This window comes from Nesoenas mayeri (genome assembly GCF_963082525.1).
Source record: "Nesoenas mayeri genome assembly, chromosome: 6".
Lineage (NCBI taxonomy): Eukaryota > Metazoa > Chordata > Aves > Columbiformes > Columbidae > Nesoenas > Nesoenas mayeri.
The window spans coordinates 42,499,923-42,519,274 of record NC_137545.1 but is presented as its reverse complement, the minus strand read 5'-3'; the positions used below and the strand labels follow the sequence as shown (position 1 = coordinate 42,519,274).

The 19,352-nt window shown below is 39.6% G+C and overlaps 1 protein-coding gene across 1 annotated transcript in view; it reads right to left on the bottom strand.

Moving 5' to 3' along the window:
* Positions 1-19,352, bottom strand: part of RIF1 (replication timing regulatory factor 1) — a gene marked incomplete at its 5' end in the record, with an annotated part of 30,593 nt that overhangs the window by 3,994 nt on the left and 7,247 nt on the right. The window contains 23 exons of the mRNA XM_080347030.1: positions 96-2,819; positions 3,365-3,419; positions 3,506-3,595; positions 4,356-4,498; positions 4,935-5,078; positions 5,447-5,546; positions 6,228-6,430; positions 6,745-6,787; positions 7,162-7,426; positions 8,560-8,659; positions 10,004-10,153; positions 10,388-10,495; positions 11,481-11,661; positions 11,772-11,845; positions 13,466-13,552; positions 13,977-14,077; positions 14,939-15,001; positions 15,258-15,368; positions 15,610-15,783; positions 16,553-16,673; positions 17,469-17,620; positions 18,820-18,958; positions 19,054-19,146. Of these exons, the coding sequence (XP_080203156.1) occupies positions 96-2,819; positions 3,365-3,419; positions 3,506-3,595; positions 4,356-4,498; positions 4,935-5,078; positions 5,447-5,546; positions 6,228-6,430; positions 6,745-6,787; positions 7,162-7,426; positions 8,560-8,659; positions 10,004-10,153; positions 10,388-10,495; positions 11,481-11,661; positions 11,772-11,845; positions 13,466-13,552; positions 13,977-14,077; positions 14,939-15,001; positions 15,258-15,368; positions 15,610-15,783; positions 16,553-16,673; positions 17,469-17,620; positions 18,820-18,958; positions 19,054-19,146 (5,421 nt within the window). The remainder of the gene's footprint in view (positions 1-95; positions 2,820-3,364; positions 3,420-3,505; positions 3,596-4,355; positions 4,499-4,934; positions 5,079-5,446; positions 5,547-6,227; positions 6,431-6,744; positions 6,788-7,161; positions 7,427-8,559; positions 8,660-10,003; positions 10,154-10,387; positions 10,496-11,480; positions 11,662-11,771; positions 11,846-13,465; positions 13,553-13,976; positions 14,078-14,938; positions 15,002-15,257; positions 15,369-15,609; positions 15,784-16,552; positions 16,674-17,468; positions 17,621-18,819; positions 18,959-19,053; positions 19,147-19,352) is intronic.

The following is a 19,352-nucleotide window of genomic DNA, read 5'->3' as shown; positions in this document are numbered from 1 at the left end:
AAGAATTCAACCTATCTGACACCACACTACAGTTACACATCCCCCTTACAAACCGAGTGACCCGCAAGTATCGCAGAACGAATCGCATCACGTACCTTATTGGCAGGTGACAGGGAATCATCATCTTGGTTTCTTTTTACCCCTCTCTTTAAAATACTGGTGGATGGAGAAGCGGAAGGCGACCAGATGCAGCGTGTCTGCATGCCGTTGGGGCTCTCGTTAGCTAGTGCTGAAGAATTGTGATCTTCTGGCTTCTGAGGAGAATGCACACTGCTATTTTCCACTGCATCTTCTTCATCTAAGGCCGCGTTTTCAGGCACTATAATTTCAGTTTCCACTAATTCCTCCTCCATCTCTTTATCTTGAATAACGCAAGTTTCTCTTACATCTTCTTCTTTATCATCCTGAACGCCTTCTGGCTCACTCATCTGTTTTGTCTCGGGTTTGCTAAGAGGCAGTGCCTCAGGTGTCTCCTCCTGTTGTCCATTCTGATTTAATTCTTCCTTCTCTGTAGCTGCGGGCTCTTCGCGTTGGTCCCCTGCAGCCAGGCTGTCACCGGCCTCCTCCGAAACAGCCCCCGACAGCGACGGCTCCGCTGGGTCGCTCTGATCAGCGGCTTCTTCCATTTCCACTACGGAGTCTGTCATTTCACCTGCTATACACTCCGGATTAGTGAGATCCTGCTGCACCACAATGCTGTTTCCTTGCGGATTATCCTCAGATAGTCGGTCTCTTTCCAGATGACACGTGCCGGGGTCCGTGGGGGGATGCAGCGGAGTGCTCGTGGCACAGGGTGCCAGGGACAAACCCTCAAAGTCTGAGGTACCTGACACCTCGGGGGTATTGACAGGTGTCTGAACCTGAACCTGACAGGTGGCTGGGGACTCATTCTGTTCATGAGCGCTCTCCGGCTTTGATTCAGTCAATGACGCTATGTCCTGCTTTGGCTTTTTAAAACAGCAATCACAGTTCTTTGGTTTTTTCACCCTTTTGCTTCTTTTGTGCTGGCAGTCTGGTGTTTGCAAAGGGGAAAGATCGCCACCTGAAGTGTTTGCTACCGGTACTTTTTCAGACAGAACAGTTGGACAAGAGTCTTCCAGCTTTATTTGCTTCTCAACGCATTTACTTTCCTCTGCTGCTTTCAAATCCTGATCGGATACAGAGGGGCTGGTGAACGACTCCATCAGGGTATCGTTCTTCTCCTCCACATTTGCGTTCTGTGCGCAGGGTGAACTCTCGGAGCCGGCAGGTCCCAGGCTTTGGCTGGTTCCTGTTGGCGTTACTTGGGGTTTCAGGTCAGATGCTTCAGCTGTCACTGCAGCCTCTGTGTCGACTTCACAGCTGAGCTCACCTTGATTTGTTTCCAACAGATGCTTATTTTCAGTTCCTTGGGAAGACACCTCATGGCTGCGGCTTCCTGGCTGGAGATCTTTCCGTTTCGCTTCAGGGCAATCCCCTCTGGTTTTCACTTTTGCAGACCTTTTCCTCCTTGTGCTTTCTTCCTTGGTCTCGGAGCCATCAGCCTCCGAGTTTTCTATGCTGGCAAGCAACCCTTGGGAAGCTCTTCGCGTGTGGTATCGGGGCCGTTCAACCTTCTTCTGACCTCCCGTCTTCGAGCTACACTCTTGCCCTTCCACGTCGGTCTTCACGTTGTCTCCTGACCTGGCACTTTTGTTCCCTTCCTCATCAAGGCCCCTGGAAGCAGGAGACCCCTTTGAGCCCAGCTCCTCCGCAGCAGCGCTCTCAGCTAGGTCGCTTTCTTTTCCATTTGTATTTTCTATAGTTTTCCCAGAAACTGCTTTCTGCTTTTGGGATCCATCGTCTTTAGCCTGCTGCACCTTCTTTTGCCCAGATTTTTCGTCTTCTTTACGCCTCTTTTGGTGGTCATCTTCCTTCTCCTGACTGCCCGTTGTACTTTCTACAGTTTCTGCACGTCGCCTTAAAGAACGTCTGAGTATTTTTGGATTAGGAGACACGTGTGGCACCTGATTATCATCACCTGTGACCTGGTCTGGTGACGCAGTCGTCTCTGGGGGTGTGTTTTCTTTAGAATCCGTATCTAATGCCGTATCTTCTGTTTCTTTTTTATGATCTACTTCTGCAGAATGGGGAGCTTGGGAGTGGGGAAGGAGAACGTGTTCCATGTCTTCTGCAGCAGAAGACAGCTCAGGACTATTTTCCACAGTGCTGGAAGCAAAAGCCTCTTGGGAGCTTTTCTCTTGTTCCGACCTCAGGAAGGGCTTGCCCGGCTTTCTCCCTTGGTGCTCCAGTTTGCTCTGCCTGCGAGTCAGCCTGCGTATGGCAGAAAATATTTGTTCAGGCTCAGATTTTAAAGGCTTTTTATTTTCCCCGGATTTTTCTGGTGTAGCACCAGTCCTGCACACATTTGTCCCTTCCTGTTTGTCCGCCGCAGAAGCGCTCGCAGGCACCTCTGATGAACTGTTTAAGGGTGAAGGGCTGAAGGGTCTGTTCTCCGAACTACTGTATTTCTCCAGAGTGATAAAAGATTGCCGCCGGCTCATGGGCTGCGGCGTTCCAGAAATCACGTCACTCGAGGCCGAGCTGCTGCTGATGTTTGAAGTGTTTCCGTTCCCTCCCGACGGCTCCTTTGAAGCCGTTTCTGCAGCACTTTTCTCTAATTCCTCTCCGAGCGACGGCTCCTCCGGAATCATTTCCCCCCCGCCCCTTTCGGACCGTCCCTCGCTGGGTGACGCTGAGCTCTCCGCTGGGTCGCGAACAGACACCTTTTCCACACAGGTATCGTTCTCCACGGGATCACCCGACTCACTGGTGCATCCCTCACTCTCTGCATTTTCCTCCTGTCCCAAAAAATAGGAACAAAGCATTGGAGTTTTGCTGTGGAACAGAAAACAAAACACCCCCGCGGCTTTTCAAACCACCCTTCCCTCAAATTGTTTTGTTATTTGTCCTTTGGTAGTTATAAAAACAAAGGTGTGGGGTTTTTTTAAAGCCGTTCAATCTCAAACCACAAAGAACTGCAAAAACGTTTTAAGTCCTCCAAGAGATATTAACACACCTACTACTAAAACAGTTTCAATGAAAAATGTGCTGTATTTTACCTACAGTTTGTCCAGCACCACAGCTGATCAAGCTGGCTGGTTAGCCATCCCCTCTCCAAGAATTAATACATCTATATTTAGGATTTACAATTAAGTTTTTTCTTTCCAAAATCTACTATTTAATCCCCCTCGCTCAAGCCCTCACAGTAAAACAGAAATAAAAGTTTTTTAAAATGTCACTTTTACTTTACGGAGTGAAAATTGTTCCAGAAAAGCACGATACATACCAAATGCATCTGTTATAATTCTGGTATCTTAATTACCATGAGACAATAAAAAGTTACCTGAGGCTTGTTTTCAGTATCTTCTTTTTCATTTTCTATTAAAGGTGACTTTTCCCTAAAATAGAAGTGAGTTCAGTCAGAAGTGCAGCAGAACAGGGGACACCTTTAATGTCTGTACTGGCCAAAAGGATTGTTACTTACAGAGAATCCTCTTGGCTTTGAGTATACTGAGAAAATAAGGTGGTATCTTGCGATGCGTCCAAATTGTTGTACATAGCAGGAATATCAGTTCTGAAACAAACCCAGAGATAGCGAGTCAGGCTCTTTAAAAACAAATTACAAAAGAAGGATAAGGTGGAGTAACGTGTTCAGGACATGAGAGTGGATACTCATCAGGGCAGCACGTATGCAGTGTCAGGGACTGGGACCGCACACCCCACTCCCTGTTCCGGGCAGAAAAAGCACAATATTGGACCTGGCTGCTGCAGCCTCACCTGACACAAACTGTTCTTACACTGTGTTTTTGTGAACAGCTCTGGTAGCTGCCCACGTACAGAAAACACTCCAGTATTCAATTATCTCACAGAAAAATGGCATAATTTTAAAGATTCCCTTGCAATTAAGAGGAGTCTTAGGAATATCCTGACATCTGATATGCTGCTGACATGAAGACTTCTCTTCATATTTCAAAGTCTTTCCTTCAGCTCAGCTAAGAAAATGCTTTCATTTCAATGATTTAAGAACATTTGTGGCTTCCGATCTACACTGCAACTAGAGTCATGAAGCAAGAAATATAAACTCCCAATTACCAAACTCTAAACAGGTAACGGACAGTAATTTTTAATCAAAATAGGAAATGCAGATCAGAGATTATTTTGGCTGCTTTAAAATAGTAAAGCAAAGAACTTCATTAGCTTTAAACTTTATAACTTGTATGGAAGCATAAGACTTAATTACCTATAATAGCTCCAGACAGAGGAACTTACATCAATTTGACACACTCAGTGTAATGACATCTCACATAAAGTTTAAAACAGAATAAATGACAGACCTCTTTGACCTGAGCACTTCTTTTTGATGCTCTGTCAATATTCTCTCTTTTGTTTCTGGAGGAATAAACACAAAATCAACAGATTTCTCCTCTTCCAAAAGTATCTCACTTTTAGTCTTCGGAGATGAGAATTCTAGTTTCAACTACAGAAAAGAAAAATAAAGCTGGATTAGAAACAAAAGAGAAGAACTGAAAATGTTTTCAGAGTTCGGGTACAATCATCTTAAATGGGACAGTTCTCAGCTGCATTAATTTCAGCACATTAATTGGCACGAACCCCTTGGTGGGTGCTGATTTTCTTCAGGAGTGATTTTTTCCCCATCACTACCACCCAGACGAGATCCTGCAACCCTCCCCGTGCCCTGAGGCCGCCACCTCCCTTGATCCCTCCGTAACCTCAGCAATTTGGAACTCAGCAGAGAATTTTAACAGCAAAACGTAATTTAAGTTTGCTATACAGCATCAGTTTAATAGAAAAACATTTCAGCCTCACCAAATTCGGTAGGTTTCCCTGAGAATTTACAGCAGTGCACTAGATGTTCTGCTGCAGAATGTCACCCCGATCTGTGAACACTTTACCTTTGCAGGTGTTACTTGCATGTTACTGGACTTGTCTTTTCCGTCATTTTTCAGTTCACTCGTCTGTGCCAACATAGAGTCTCGTTTTTGACCCAAGTTTACATCCATTCCACCTATCTTTGCATCCAGCTGTGAATTTTCCGTCTATTCAAATAAAAATGCATTAAATGCATTGCATGAAGAAACTCTAGGCTCCCAAACCCACCCTGAGATGTATTAATTTCTACAACTAAACTGTCCCATACTCCCGTTTTCCTCTAAATTATATAGAGGACAACTTAAAAAAAATTAAGTTATTCCAAACAAGCTGGTAGAACCCAAAACTTAAAATGCAGAAAGTGTGAAGAACCAGCTCAATCTTTTGAAAGCGTTTACCCAGCCTGGTTTATCATTCCAAACATGAAGCAAGCGCAGACCAATCACAATAAAAATGGACCTTGCCGCTACCTCCTTAACAATTCCCATGAACTTACACACAATGAAGCAGCCACTGGGGTCAACACGACACTTACCGCATCAGAGAACGGGCCACTGCATTCTTCAGCCACCTCGATGCTTTCAAAACCAGGCAGCAAGAGGGGAATCTTCTTTTTGGCTTGGTTTAACACGCATCTGCTCAACAAATAAGAATTTCAAATTAACAGGAATGGGGAAGGTATGCGACAAGACCAGCAGATATTAATATTCATAATTAATATCTCCGCTTGCACAAAAAGCAGAATATAAATGGTAGTCAGAACAATAGCAATTCATTTGTACATAATGCAAGATCTCTTCCTTTAAAAAAAACATTAAAATTTATAAATGTTTTAAAATAGGACAGGGAACTGCTGGAGAGGGTCCAGCGTAGCGCAACAAAGATGATTAAGGGAGTGGAGCATCTCCCTTATGAAGAAAGGCTGAGGGAGCTGGGGCTCTTTAGTTTGGAGAAGAGGAGATTGAGGGGTGACCTTATTAATGCTTATAAATGTATAAAGGGTGAGTGCCATGAAGATGGAGCCAGGCTCTTCTGGGTGGCAAACAATGATAGGACAAGGGGTAATGGGATCAAGCTGGAACACAAGAGGTTCCGCTTAAATTTAAGAAACTTCTCAATGAGGGTGGCAGAGCTGGGACAGGCTGCCCAGGGGGTTGTGGAGTCTCCTTCTCTGCAGACATTCCAACCCGCCTGGACATGTTCCTGTGCGACCTCACCTGGGCGTTCCTGCTCCATGGGGGGAACGGACTGGATGAGCTTTTGAGGTCCCTTCTAATCTCAAACATATTGTGATACTGTGAAATAATATCTCTTACTTTAAGTCCTCGGGGTAGGTCAGCGCTGCGGCCTTGGCGAAGGTGGCGTTCCAGAAGTGCGCGCACTGGGTGCGGACGGGTTTGCTGCGGTGCTGGAACAGGACGCAGAGCAGCGGGCAGAGCTGCTCCAGCAGGTCGCTGTCGTACGCCCCCGCGCAGTGGCACTGCACACACTGCAGGATCTCGGCCAGCAGCTTTTCCAGCTCAACGAGGGAAGAAGCAATAGGTTTTTAAAGTTTAATTATTGCACATATTCACTGTTTAAAAGTTCAGCACATTATTTAAAGCATTATCATCCCATATAATAGCACAGCCTGAATAAAGTTCAAACGCCATGGCACATGAAAACTGAACTTAACAGCCCTCCCTTAGCTACCATTTTAGTAAAAATTGTTTAAAAATTAAATGCCTACTTTCATTACATTTCTTAATTATTTTTTTTAGAATATGGGATGAACAGTAAACCTCTAGTGTCACACACTTCCCCAACCCCCAGCTATTTCCCTAGCAAATTTACCTTGTTGTTAAGATGACTGTATACTTTAGGTACATCAGCAAGCCTGCCAAAACAAACAAAAAAGTTATGTTTTGCTGTCTCGTTTTTTCCCAAGCATAAGAATTAAACACACATACTCAAGCACTGCATATTAGTTTTAGTACACAACTTGATGAAATAATGTTGTGAAACTGGCTTCTCACTGGGGGATTAAAAGCTGTCCCAATGTAAATAGTTTTAAGTAAGCTTATCCTTTAACCCCCACTTATGCCTGTATGATAAATTTAAGACAAACTAATGGAAAGATTGGTAGGAATTAGTAAAAAACTTAAAATGCAAGAGTTTTGTGTGAAGTAACAACTAATTGCCACCTTTCTGTTTCAGCAACGTGCAGCAATACAACTAATCCAGTTTTCCAACCGTTCTTAAAATACTCACTTTGTTTTTTGATAAAACACTGCCAGGGGTTTGGAAAAAATTGCAAACATAGTCGCAATCACTGAAGGCAATGAAACGTGGCTGATGATGTTGTGGAGAACAGCAATAATTGAAGGACCAACAGAGACCAATGTTTCTGAACAGATTTCTTTGGAACTGAACACATGGAAAGAGTTTAGTAACATCACCAGGAGTTTAAACAGAGAGGCAAGCTTTCCAAGGGGCTCCTTTTTCTTCTTAGACCAATCTGTAGGTGTCTGTGGAGCTAAGATTAAAAAATAAGAAACAGTAATGTTTATTCCCCTATCAAACCAATGTGCATTACAAAATACAGCTGAACTTTCTGCCTGCATGAGAAACAGAACTTTGATTCCCAAACTACATCTACAGAGAAGCAGTTTAAAACCAGACCTCACAGAAGACAGACATTTTTAACGCATCATTTTATTCGACCACTATAGATACAATTCCTGCTCCTCTTATTGATATTATGGTTGGTCATACAATAACTATGCTTTTATTATAAATATCTTTAATGCCTTTATCATAAATATCTTTAATTGCAAAAGGACAGTGACCACTCTAGAGATACCAGCCCATACACATCAATTCTGGAGGAGAGGAGGAGGAAGGAAGAGGAAGTATCAAGTTTTAGTAGTTAATTTAAGAGAAGTTTCAACCATGTTTTCCCTCCTCAACATTTCCAATTAAAGCCTTTCATTCTTTCAGCAGTCCAACACAATGTCTTACTATTTTAACATATTCATATGGGGCAGAGAAATTATAAAGGACTTCATTTTGTAAATAATTTCTTCAGCTTTAATAGTTGTAAGTGGGACTAGGAGACAAAAGAAAAAAGGACATTTTACATACAATGACCTTGTGTATTCTGTTAAACTTTTTCTTGACTGTTCTATGTAAAGCAGTTCCAGGAGCAGCGGCCTTTCAAATGTGATGTTAACAGTTTATCATCAGTATTAGGCAGGTATTATATAACTAGACTGCTGATTATGACCAAGTGTTACTGCTTCAGATTACACCTGAACAAAGCAACAGCAGCACATTTCACATGCAAAAATGAAATTGCAGCCAATATAAATATAACTTCAGAAACCAGCAGTGCTTTACAGTGAATGAAAAAGCAAAGTGGTCTCAACGTTTCTATGGATTTCAGATGTGTTCTGCCAGGCTATGCAGTAACTACTCAACTGCCCAACAAACACAAAAGGTCTGATACTCAAGTATTTTTTTGTCAGTCCCTTCAGTGCTTAGATAGTAAGTACAGCACATCCAGAGCACTGATACCCTACAGTCATCACTTCTGCAGCTACAACTCCAATTTTCAACCAGCTCTGGCAGAAAGACACAGAAAACCCCAACACTCAAGTAGGTTCTTACATTTATTTTTTGGCTGATAGTTAGTGCCATACGGTGCAAAGTTGACGCAATCAACCATAACGGATAGAATGTGGGTGAGCCCATCCATCATCGAAAACATCTGAGGAGGAAACAGAAGTCACCAAAAGAGCAAGTGACAGACAAACACACGTTGGCCATTCAGGGCAACAATGCAAACAGCTTTTAAATTTAAAAGTGGATTAAATTTTCTGCATTATCATGTAAGATTCCACTTTAAAATACACACATTTACACAAGCTGAAGACTGAGTCTTCCCCTTCTACAGAAATAAGACATAAGCATATTTACAATCTAAAGCAGCAGAACAGTAACAGGCTGCCCTAAGGTGGTGTTAGATTTAAGGACATGCCTCAAAAGTTTGAAGGTTCAGGGTCCTGGCTGTTTAGCTTAAGTTCAGTTACTGTACAAAGCCCGATTTGCAGAAAAATCACTGCAGGCACAACAAGAAGGTTGCCACTAACATTCAGGAAGGACGATCAGTTTCTAGTGCATACAGAGATGGGTCAAGCTTTTTTTTTTGAAAAGCCATTGCTTTTAAAAGGAACACTGATATTGCATGACTAAAAACCAGTTTAGTTTTAATATAACTTGCATATTGAAGCTCTAAATTGTTTAAATTTGGCTTGCTGAATAATTATTAATTTCCAAAACCTGAAGTTTATCAGCAGCATACAGCAGCATCCAAGGGAAGTTATAACGATCAAATCTTCCAAATTTTATGTTTTCAAATTCCATTTTTCTTTCTCATCTCATCTGTTTCTTATTTGTTCCTTTCATTGTAGTTTTTCAACAGCCAGTCACCTCAAAGCACAGAGGATTTGATGTTCCCAACCTAATGTCCACTGGCACCTCCAGACTCCACCTCCCCATGTGATGTGGGCCTGCAGACAGGCCAGACAGATAATGGAAAGGCTTCTCCTTTTATAAAGCTTTACAAGACTTTACATTTTAGTGTACAAGGTTGATGGTACCAGGAACACAGCAAGTTATGCCCTCTGAATGCTACTGTGCTAATCAAGTGTTACTCCTAGTGCTACTCCTTCCTAATCAAAACGCCTGTTTGTGTGGTATTTGTTAATTCAACCTGAAGTTACCTTATATATGCACACATTTCGACCAGACAAATTATATTTACCATTATGATGACATTTACTAAACCATTATTACTTAAATAGTTAGAAAACAAATGCAAAAATTGCTTAAGTATTTCAATATTTAAGCTTTACAATTACTCTGTTTTTTCAATCCATTTCTAGATCAACTGCAACTCCTGTTAGTAAAAAGAATTTTGTTACAGCTTAAAGTCTCACTCCAAACACTTATGGAAAGTACTACATTAGAGTCTACAACAGATTCTTTTATCTAATTTAAAATCTATCCGCTAAAGCATTGATATAGTTCAACATCACGGGTTTATACTCACTACTGGAGTTTCACCTTCTAGCCCAGACAGGATTTTGGCACAAAGCTCTTCACAGCACAGGTTTTCTTCTGCTGTTGCAACCAAAGCAGCACAGCGAGCAAACGCCCTGTACAGGTCTGACCAAGTGCGCAACAAGGATTTCATAGTTGGCTTTAACAACAGAAAGAAAGAAGAGGGTTATGAATACCGACGTCTGCGCATAGAGATAAAAACTTGCTTTAAATTTTCTTCTTTCAAAACCTGTGCAACTCAAGAAAATCCAACCCTGGAACAGTGGGGTCCAGTGTACACACATACAAACTCCACCCTGAGATTATTAGAGAGTAATTTACAGTTTTCATAAACCCACATTCTTTCTATTCAACCTGATGCATTCACTGTTACCTGTGGGAACTCCTGCACGGGGAAAATGTGTGATATTGGTAGCAACAATGCGCTATAAACAGCATTGAAGTTGTGTTCCAGTGCATCACCCTGATTTACTTCATTAGTCTGCAACAAGAAAACCATTGTCAGATTGAGGAAATGCAAAATTTAGATGACAAATAAGGCTGTTGTAAATACATTTATTCAGGACATAAAATCTGTGCAAGTTAAATTGCCAGTGGCATTTTGAAATTAGCTGTTCTCGTTTCTTTCAAGAGTTCAAGCTGATCCTATTATTTAAAGGGATAAAAAGCAGTTTCTAAATTAAAAAATGATTTCATTCCAAGAATAAAAACAATCCAAAAAGACTTATGTATTTTTTACTGATTTCAGTTGCAGTAGGTGATGATGGCAACTTACTAAAGCACCTGAAACTATTCATGAATTCCAAAATTTTTAGGTCTAATGACTACACGAGGATTAGTTCAACTCCTATGTTACAGTCAACATACTTCTAGGAAATATATTGCAGAACTTGATGAATATTACACTTAATATAGCTTTCATTAGGGATGCCAATCAAGAAGTCTAACATTAGTGAAAAACACTGTTCTAATTACACCCTAAACATCACAACTTGGTATTTATTATATTTTCACATAAAGCAAACTAGTATTTCAAAGTTAACAGCTTCTGGAGAGCAAGTTTCCATCCTTTGTAGCAGCAAGCCTGTGCCACGGAGTGAAGGCTTGAATCACATCTATAAACGTGTCTGTAACCTTAACAAAAGGAGAAAAACATTCCCAAGACTATAGTGGACACTGTGCTTCAGAGTGATCATTCTTATTGACTGCAGTCACTTTAAACCACACTTTGGATCACTGCTCCACTACTACCGTTCATCACACCTCACCACACCTTCACACTCCAGTTAGAGACTTTCTTTAAAAAAATATGCTGCATGTATTCTAGTTTCCCAGATACTGACAAGGCTTATGTAATTTTACCATCACTCCAAGACATGTAATTCCTAAAAATACATTAAAAGATCAGCACTAAGTATTCCTGTGGATTTTCTGGGGGGCAAATGGGGAACAAAAAACCACTATACCCGATTAATCCATTCAGTTAGTGGATTAACGACAATACTCCACATTCTCCAAAGATGCTCCTTATTTTTCACTTGTTTTGCGCTCTGATTAATAATGCAGATCACAGATTCACTGAAAGCCAGTGGAGACGTAGGCCCAGATAAAACATAAGCCACGAGTGTTTCTAGAATGACAAAGAACCTAGGGAAGAAAGTTCAATAGTTAAGATATATTTTTCAGCTGAAACGACAAAAATTTCTATAAAGTCTTAAACTATCGGAAGCTGGTTACAAACAAACACCACCACATACCTCTCATCTGTTACACAGTGTTCCAAGAGGCTATTATGGAAAGGCAGCTGAATTAAGAACAAAGCTGGTGTTCCCTTGTAAGAGAAATTCAAGAGGTCAAAACAACATATGCATTGATCAAATGAAATGGCTGCCTTACTTACGTGTGTATATACACACACTATATTTAACTCTAAGACAGAAATTTGTTATTAAAATTTGTCAAAAATTACCAATTCTAAGACTTCAAAATAAAAATGAGACGGAAAGCCAGAAACCTCAGTTTCTGCTACATCCTGATCCTTCAGCAAACACCAATTATACTACTGCTGAAGCCAAAAACTTTTGTTTAAAAGGCTGCAAGGTTTTTACTACTTAAACATTACTGCCTTGCAATTACACGCAAAACAATCAGGTAGGTGTATGTAATTAACACATATTATACCTGGAACAAGAGATTTTACTTATTTCAAGGTTTCAGCAAGACACCTTTTGGACAACCTCTGTTTAAATCTATCATAAAGCACTTCAGGTTTGCTGATGTTAAAGCACTTATCAAAATGTGTTTAATATCTGCCAGTTAAAGCTTCATCCACCTTAATAAAGTTCTGATTCTTGTACCCGAGTCAGAAAAAGCCTTCAAATGTAAATAAATCACTCAAGGGAAAACAAGCTGGGAGGAGTTTTGAGAGTTGGGCTCTTCAGCCAGTTCTGGCACACACAGTTTTATATTACTCACTGAGTAGAGGCATTTGCTTACTCTGGGTTTTCTCTCACAGATATCTGTCTGCTTTTTAAAGCCTCCAAATGAATTCCACACACTCCTTGGCTAACAGTGCAAACATTTAGTCAATTCCCTAGGCTAGAAACCTCTGTCTCTACTACTGCAAAACAAACAAGTTGCCCCCTACCTACTGGTGCAGGTAGAAGAGCTGCTCGATCACCACCCAATTCCAAAAGCCTCTAAACAACCTCTTAAACTTTTAATAAATCTAACTCGTAGCATTCTCCTACTCAGGCTGCTCCACCCGAAACAAACAACAAATACACACACACAAAATGTCATTTTAGCCTTTTCTGACTGGTTATTTTCTAGATTTCTATCACCGATTTCTCCCTTCCACAGCAGTACACAGTGTTCTGGTTGGGGCTCACTAGGACTAAAGCAGAGCAGAGTAGTTCTCACTACTAATGAGTTCCACCACTTTCTAGGCAGTAGATTATGGCCCATAAGTTCAGGCTTCAGTTCACTACGAGTTCTGAACTTTGTCTGAAATAATGCTGTCTGGCATTATACTCTCTGCTTTGCTTCTGTGCGTGTAATTTTTCCTGAGGAGTAACACTTTCTACCTTTCTTTAAAGCACTTTACTGGCTTCAGAACATTTCCCCAAAACATCAGTTTTCAGTATATCATTAGTCCTACACAGTTCGACTATGCAGTCTCCTCGCAAAGTGTCTGCAATCTGGATTTTAAATCATGACCTGAATCCTCTTAGGGCACCTTCAGCATATCTCTTTTTAGCTACAGATGTTTAAATCACTCATCAGAAGTGAGGGCTGCAAACAAAGTATGCACTCTGGAACATGGAATAATATGGTTTCCTGAAAGATCTGGATCTCAAACTTATGAAGTGCTCTATATGTTTGTGCAGATATGACATCCTCATACATTTCACTATAAATAAAGACAGTTCTGGAATGAAGTCAGACTTACATTTAAAAGATCCATATCAGCAACCTGATAAGCTGGTGATCCCAATACTTTTGGAGGCAACTCCTTAACAGTAATATCAATGAGGGACTAAAGTAGGGAAAAAAGAAGAAAACATGTTATTTTTTTTTCCTGAGGACTTGAATATTTTAAGTAACACCACAAATAAAAGCAAAACTGTAACAATTGCTTCCCCTTAGTAAAAATAATTAAAAAAACCCAAAACCAACATTGCGAAAGCAACTGTCCTTTCACGCAGAAGGTTCTGGTAGGAGGACCACGTACCCAATTCTGTGAATGTTGCTGATAAACCTGAAAACCACTTTTAAAGAAGGGAACCCTTAACAACACTATGCCCTCTGATGAGAATTGCATAACTTACAGTTTATACCAAAAAAAGTTGTCTCTTTTAAAGTGACCATTCTGACAAATTAGATGCAAAAGGCTATTACGAATTAAAATCTAGACCATCAAAAACAAATATTTAAAAACCAGACAAATCCACCCAACTTACCAGTATTTTCTGCACAGGAAGAGAATTTGATCCAACAGTGTTTTTTAAGGCCTGGAGCAGCATAGTCAGTATTTCTGACCCTTGCTTTTCTTTCTTATTTCCTAGAATAAAGCATATTCACAGCTAGAGCAGAAAAAAAGTAACGGTCACCCTCACCACCACTTTAAACTTATATATAATGCACTGTAAGATCAAAACAAAAAAAATCTGTGTATTTTTATAAACATCTACCAAACACTTAATAGATTCAGATATCAAGACTCTGAACAACAGCATTACTGAAGCTGAAAAGTTTCAATAAGAAAACCCTAAGTTTTATTAGTAAAATGGAAACACCTTAGTACCATTAAGAACCTCAACTCTGACATGCTAAAAAAGTTCCTCCAAGCAATGCCACTTCATTTCTCCTATGCTTTTCAGTCACATCTTTCAATAGAAAAGACTTCATTACTAAGAATATTGTGGACTTTCAAAGCCTTTACAGAGTAACAAACACTTTTGTAAAATAGGAGACAACTTACTCCTATGCATCTGTAAACACACTATACTATGAAATAAAATCTAAATAGAGAAAAAAGGTAGGCACAGGCACACAAAGACTTTACACTAATTTGAGTAATACACTAAATGTCTCAATTTCTCAATACCAAAGACTTGGGGTGGGGTTATTTTTTTGGGAAATGGGAAGATTTCTTCAGTAAGAAAAGCAGCTGAAGTGCGACAGGCAGCACGCCCGCAGCCCTACGCTGCCCTCCCGCCTCACTGCTCAGACCAGCATCATTTTGTATGAGTCACACAAAGATGTGGGCATCATGAAAAATATCCGTTGTTGCTTCGAAAGCAGCTACTCATGATGCCAAAAACCAGCAATGAAACAAATACTACTTAAGCTCTAGTCTAAAAAAAAACCTAAACCCAACTCTAACCGGCCAGCAATGACAATTAAAAAATACACTTTTTACCTGATTCAATAGCTGTTCTAACATATCCATTTATGTCCTTCCATATAACATTCAGCATACAATCTACAAGATAGCATAATATTTTTTATTCAGTTTGTAAGAAAAACATAAACAAAATTGCAGTTAAAATACAACCTGAGTTAAACAATGCATTTTGGGGTAAGCCAAAACTGATACAAACTTTCAATCCAAGGCAGAACTGTTTTATTTAATGTCAACACTGGAATGTTACAGAAAGTGGTTATTTTTTCTTTGCTTTCCTTTCCCTCCCCACTTTATTTTCCAGAAAAGAAATCACGTTTCACCACTAAATTCTTACCAGGAACTTCTTTTCCAATTGCAATGAAGCCATCCTGAACGGCGTTTATAAGTGTGCTGGCGTGCTTACAAAAAAAAGACGGGCTACTGATCAGTGGGTACTGGAGAGGCTCTAGGAGAACAGAAAAACACAATCTGTTATTTTGCAGCCTACTAGTAAAATAAGCCTTAAAAATAATCAAGTATATATGTGTACTTACAGCATTTAACATAAAAACAACTTCTAATCTTGAAGATGACAAGTAACAGATTAAAATGTTTAAGGTATTTCATGCTAATAGACATCTTTAAATCCAACAATGTTTGCAATTTCAGACTATGCAAAAATACTTAAAAAAATATAACTCACATACCTAAATTAAGTACAAGTTTGTTTTGCTTAGCAAAATCTAAAACTTGTGGTCCCATCAAGAAGTGAAGCAGCATCTCAATTCCCAAAAGCTGAATGGAAGGAATCACCACGAGTCCTCCTGTACTAGAGTTCAAGTTCATCCTCGGCGTGACAGGACTTGCAAATGGGTAAGGACCTAAGTGAGAGGAGAAAAATTACATCGTCTCATATTTCACCTGCAATCAAGTGAAAGACCAAACAGACCAACATCCAAAAGTTAACATGAAAAGAACCAGTCTTAGAATAGCTAAAAGGGACCTCAACAGCCAGACAGCTCTCCAGCCTGCACTTCTATCAGTAGGCTTTAACATCTCAGTTGTAACTATGTATTGTAAAAATATAAATACCTTCAAAGATTAGCCAAACTTTATTTTGGCAACAAAAGTCTCTGTGTTTACACAGCAAGTTACCTGCTGTGCTACACACTAGTTATATAGTAACTCTACTGCTATGGAAGAGGTTTTAACAGAAACGTTTACAGGAGAAAAATCAGCAGTTTCTTATCTCGGACATTTAGATGTAAAGCTCAAGTAGGTGTGATTTCACATATATTTCAAGTATCAAAATTATCAGTATTATGATCATTTGGTTTCCATTCAGAGAGAAACTAAAAATGCTACAGAAATGACAATGGCATATATAAATAGCACATATATGAATACATGAAAAACTGAGTTTCAAACCAAAGAGAACACCATTCAGGACACTGATTAGCACAATTCTGTAAACTTGAAATACTGACAACAGCAGCCTAATTTCATCTAATGTAAATCACTACCTCTGAGCTCTCCGATGAACAATTTCAATAAGAATATATTGCAAATGAGAAGACATAAACATGTCAAGCAGAACAGATGACTTGCCACATCTAAAATCTAGTTGGAGACAGGTTTGTAAGTTCACACCTGATTTCGGGGCAGGGGTTGCCAAGGCTAAACTTTGGTTGGCTGGTGCACGTGCGGGAGTTCCTGGCAACGCAGCAGAAGAATCCAGAATTAAAGTACTTTGGATTAATGGTACACAAACCTGCAAAGACAGCAAATGTCAGTGAAAACAGGTATGACACAAACAAGCCACAAAGCACAAACAACCATACATTTAGAATATCACACTGGCTGTACTGTTGTTCACAGCATCAGCATTTCAGAGTTTCTGGGTACTTATAACAATATTTTTTAAGATGCTGTATAAAATACGCATACTGATACAGGAATTGAAATGGCTAAATTAAATGAAAACTCGCGTTAGGATGATCCAGCTGTACTATATCTAAAAACATAGATTCTGTTTTCTTTACTCCCACCATGACGTTTAATTCAATGAAATTCAGAAGTCTAACAGAAGCATTATGTCCGTTCCAGTTATAATGTAATTAGTAATGAAACACCTGGATAACTTTTCTTCTCTATGCATCCTTTTGAATATTTTGTGATCTTTTCAGTATGGCTCCCTACAGCAGATTTTCCAAAGCTCACACTTGCACAGTGAAAGGACAAAGCAGTTCCTATACAACATACTTATGTTGAGTATTGCTGTGCACTCACTGGAGATTTTCACCAGCAGGTATGCTCTCAGATCTTTCAGAACTTTAAAAAGATTGCACATGTAGTCTCAAGCACTCCTGCTAAATATATGTATAACACACACAGGCAGAGCACACAAATATGCAAGTCAGATTCCATTCCTTAAGACAGTTTTAATACTAAACTAGAGAAGGACAAAGCAGGTACAGAATAATTCACAGTAACAAAGAGGGGACTTAGCTTCACACGCTCCACGCAGGCTAAGAGATCACACTGTGACTATTTTCAATTGTGTTACCTGTTCGAAGTTTGCAGGCAGCTGAGGTCCCAGCCTCATGAGCAAATACCACCAGACCTCCAGTTTCGTCAGTGCCAAAGCCTCTGTTCTCACATGGATCGAGCTCAGTGGCTGCATTAGCAATTTCAGCCTCTTAGCACTGCACAGTATATCTTGAAGATAAAAAAGAATGTTTTTAAGCAATATGATTAAATAATTAAATCACAGAACAGAGGAAAATTTTTAAACCATTAGGTTTTTTTTTTCCTAATGAACTTGAGCTTAATATTTGATTGACGACAATTTGCAAAACTGAAGTAAATGCACCAACCTTTCAGACTCTTATTGCTCTAATTGTTGTCTAGAACAACCCTGGAAATAGCGAGTGTTTCTCTCCAAAACCAAGACTGAAATGAAATCTACTGAAAACCAACATAAACAGAAGGATATTGACTCTTGCCTGCTATGTTAGAGTCCAGTCTGCCACAGCAAATGAAAAAGTTAACATATATGTGCGTTTACACTGGATGAGAAGGAATGAGCTCAAATGCCATATTCTGAGGCCACAAATGCTCATTTCCTGCTGAAGCAGAAACAGCCCAGCATGTCTGGACAGAAGTTTGCTCAGGCCTATGCAGGTGTTCAAAGCAGAGAACAGACTTTCAGCGGTTCAGCAGTCTCAGAATGGAACACGCACACTGAATGTCAACTGGGTTTTACCTTCTGATAGAATCAAGTCCTAATTAATTTATGGGAAATGGCAATCAGAACAAATGACCAGATGGGATTAAAGTTAAAATGAAAATCTAAGTTAAATTCAGCTATACTAAGAAACATTGACACTTAGCTGTTGCTTCAGGAGAGGCACAATCAAGGTAAAAAATAAATATTGCGTGTTGTGACATAGGTCAGACCTAAAGACTCATTCAGGTCTCAGTTATACCTTTAAAGCAACTTTTTTTTAACAATTCCAGAGTCCTGAAGCACTGCTCTTCTCCAATTAACCCACACAGTCCAAAATAACATCTACAGAATGTTTTATTCTCTATTTCATTGCTGTTTGGATCAATTAAAGCATTACAAAATAAAGGTTTGTTAATTGCATTCTATTAATTTCTCCTAGCAGAACAGATAGAACTACTATCAAACTGTCACTTTTCCTTAAAAAAAAAAGGCAACTTGAATTTTACTTATACACATACATACAGTATATACCACTAAGTATATACCAGAGAAACACTACATATATACCCAGTGGTATGTACCACAGTACTGACCACTATTAGACAGAATGGGGAAAAAGAATATTCTCTTCCAGTTACATAAAGTGACAGTAGCCAAAGCAATTCAGGTTAACTTTTTTTTAATCTACCTGGATTTAGAGCAAAATTATCTATTAGACTCTTCCATGCAATGAAGGCTATTTTCTTTACCACTGGTGAGCCACTACGAAATCCAAGTTCCTCCAGTTGCAGCAATGAGTTGATAAAACTGCCACTACGATGCAGAGTCTGAAGATAAAGAAATACAGAATTAAGATAGTTACGTTGTCAAAATTCCTTCCATAAAGAGTCATGACAGTAAAATTTACTTCTTTTCTGCTTACCTTTCCAAGTAATTTGACAAACAGTGGCCATAACTTTAACACGTAAGTCTCATTTTTTGTAGAAAATAGTTTCTGGAGTTCTGAAATTAATTTCTGCAGACAGAAACAAACATAATTTCTACAAGGGATACATTCAAAGTATTCTAAAAATGACACACTCATACCAGTGACTGGAGACACAAACAACCTGGAACGATGCTATTTCTAGATCAGAAGGATTTAATTCTGTACCATGTAGCATTTGCTGGTAAATCAGTTGAATGTTGCTGCCATCTGATTACAGATGCCTTCTTATAGCT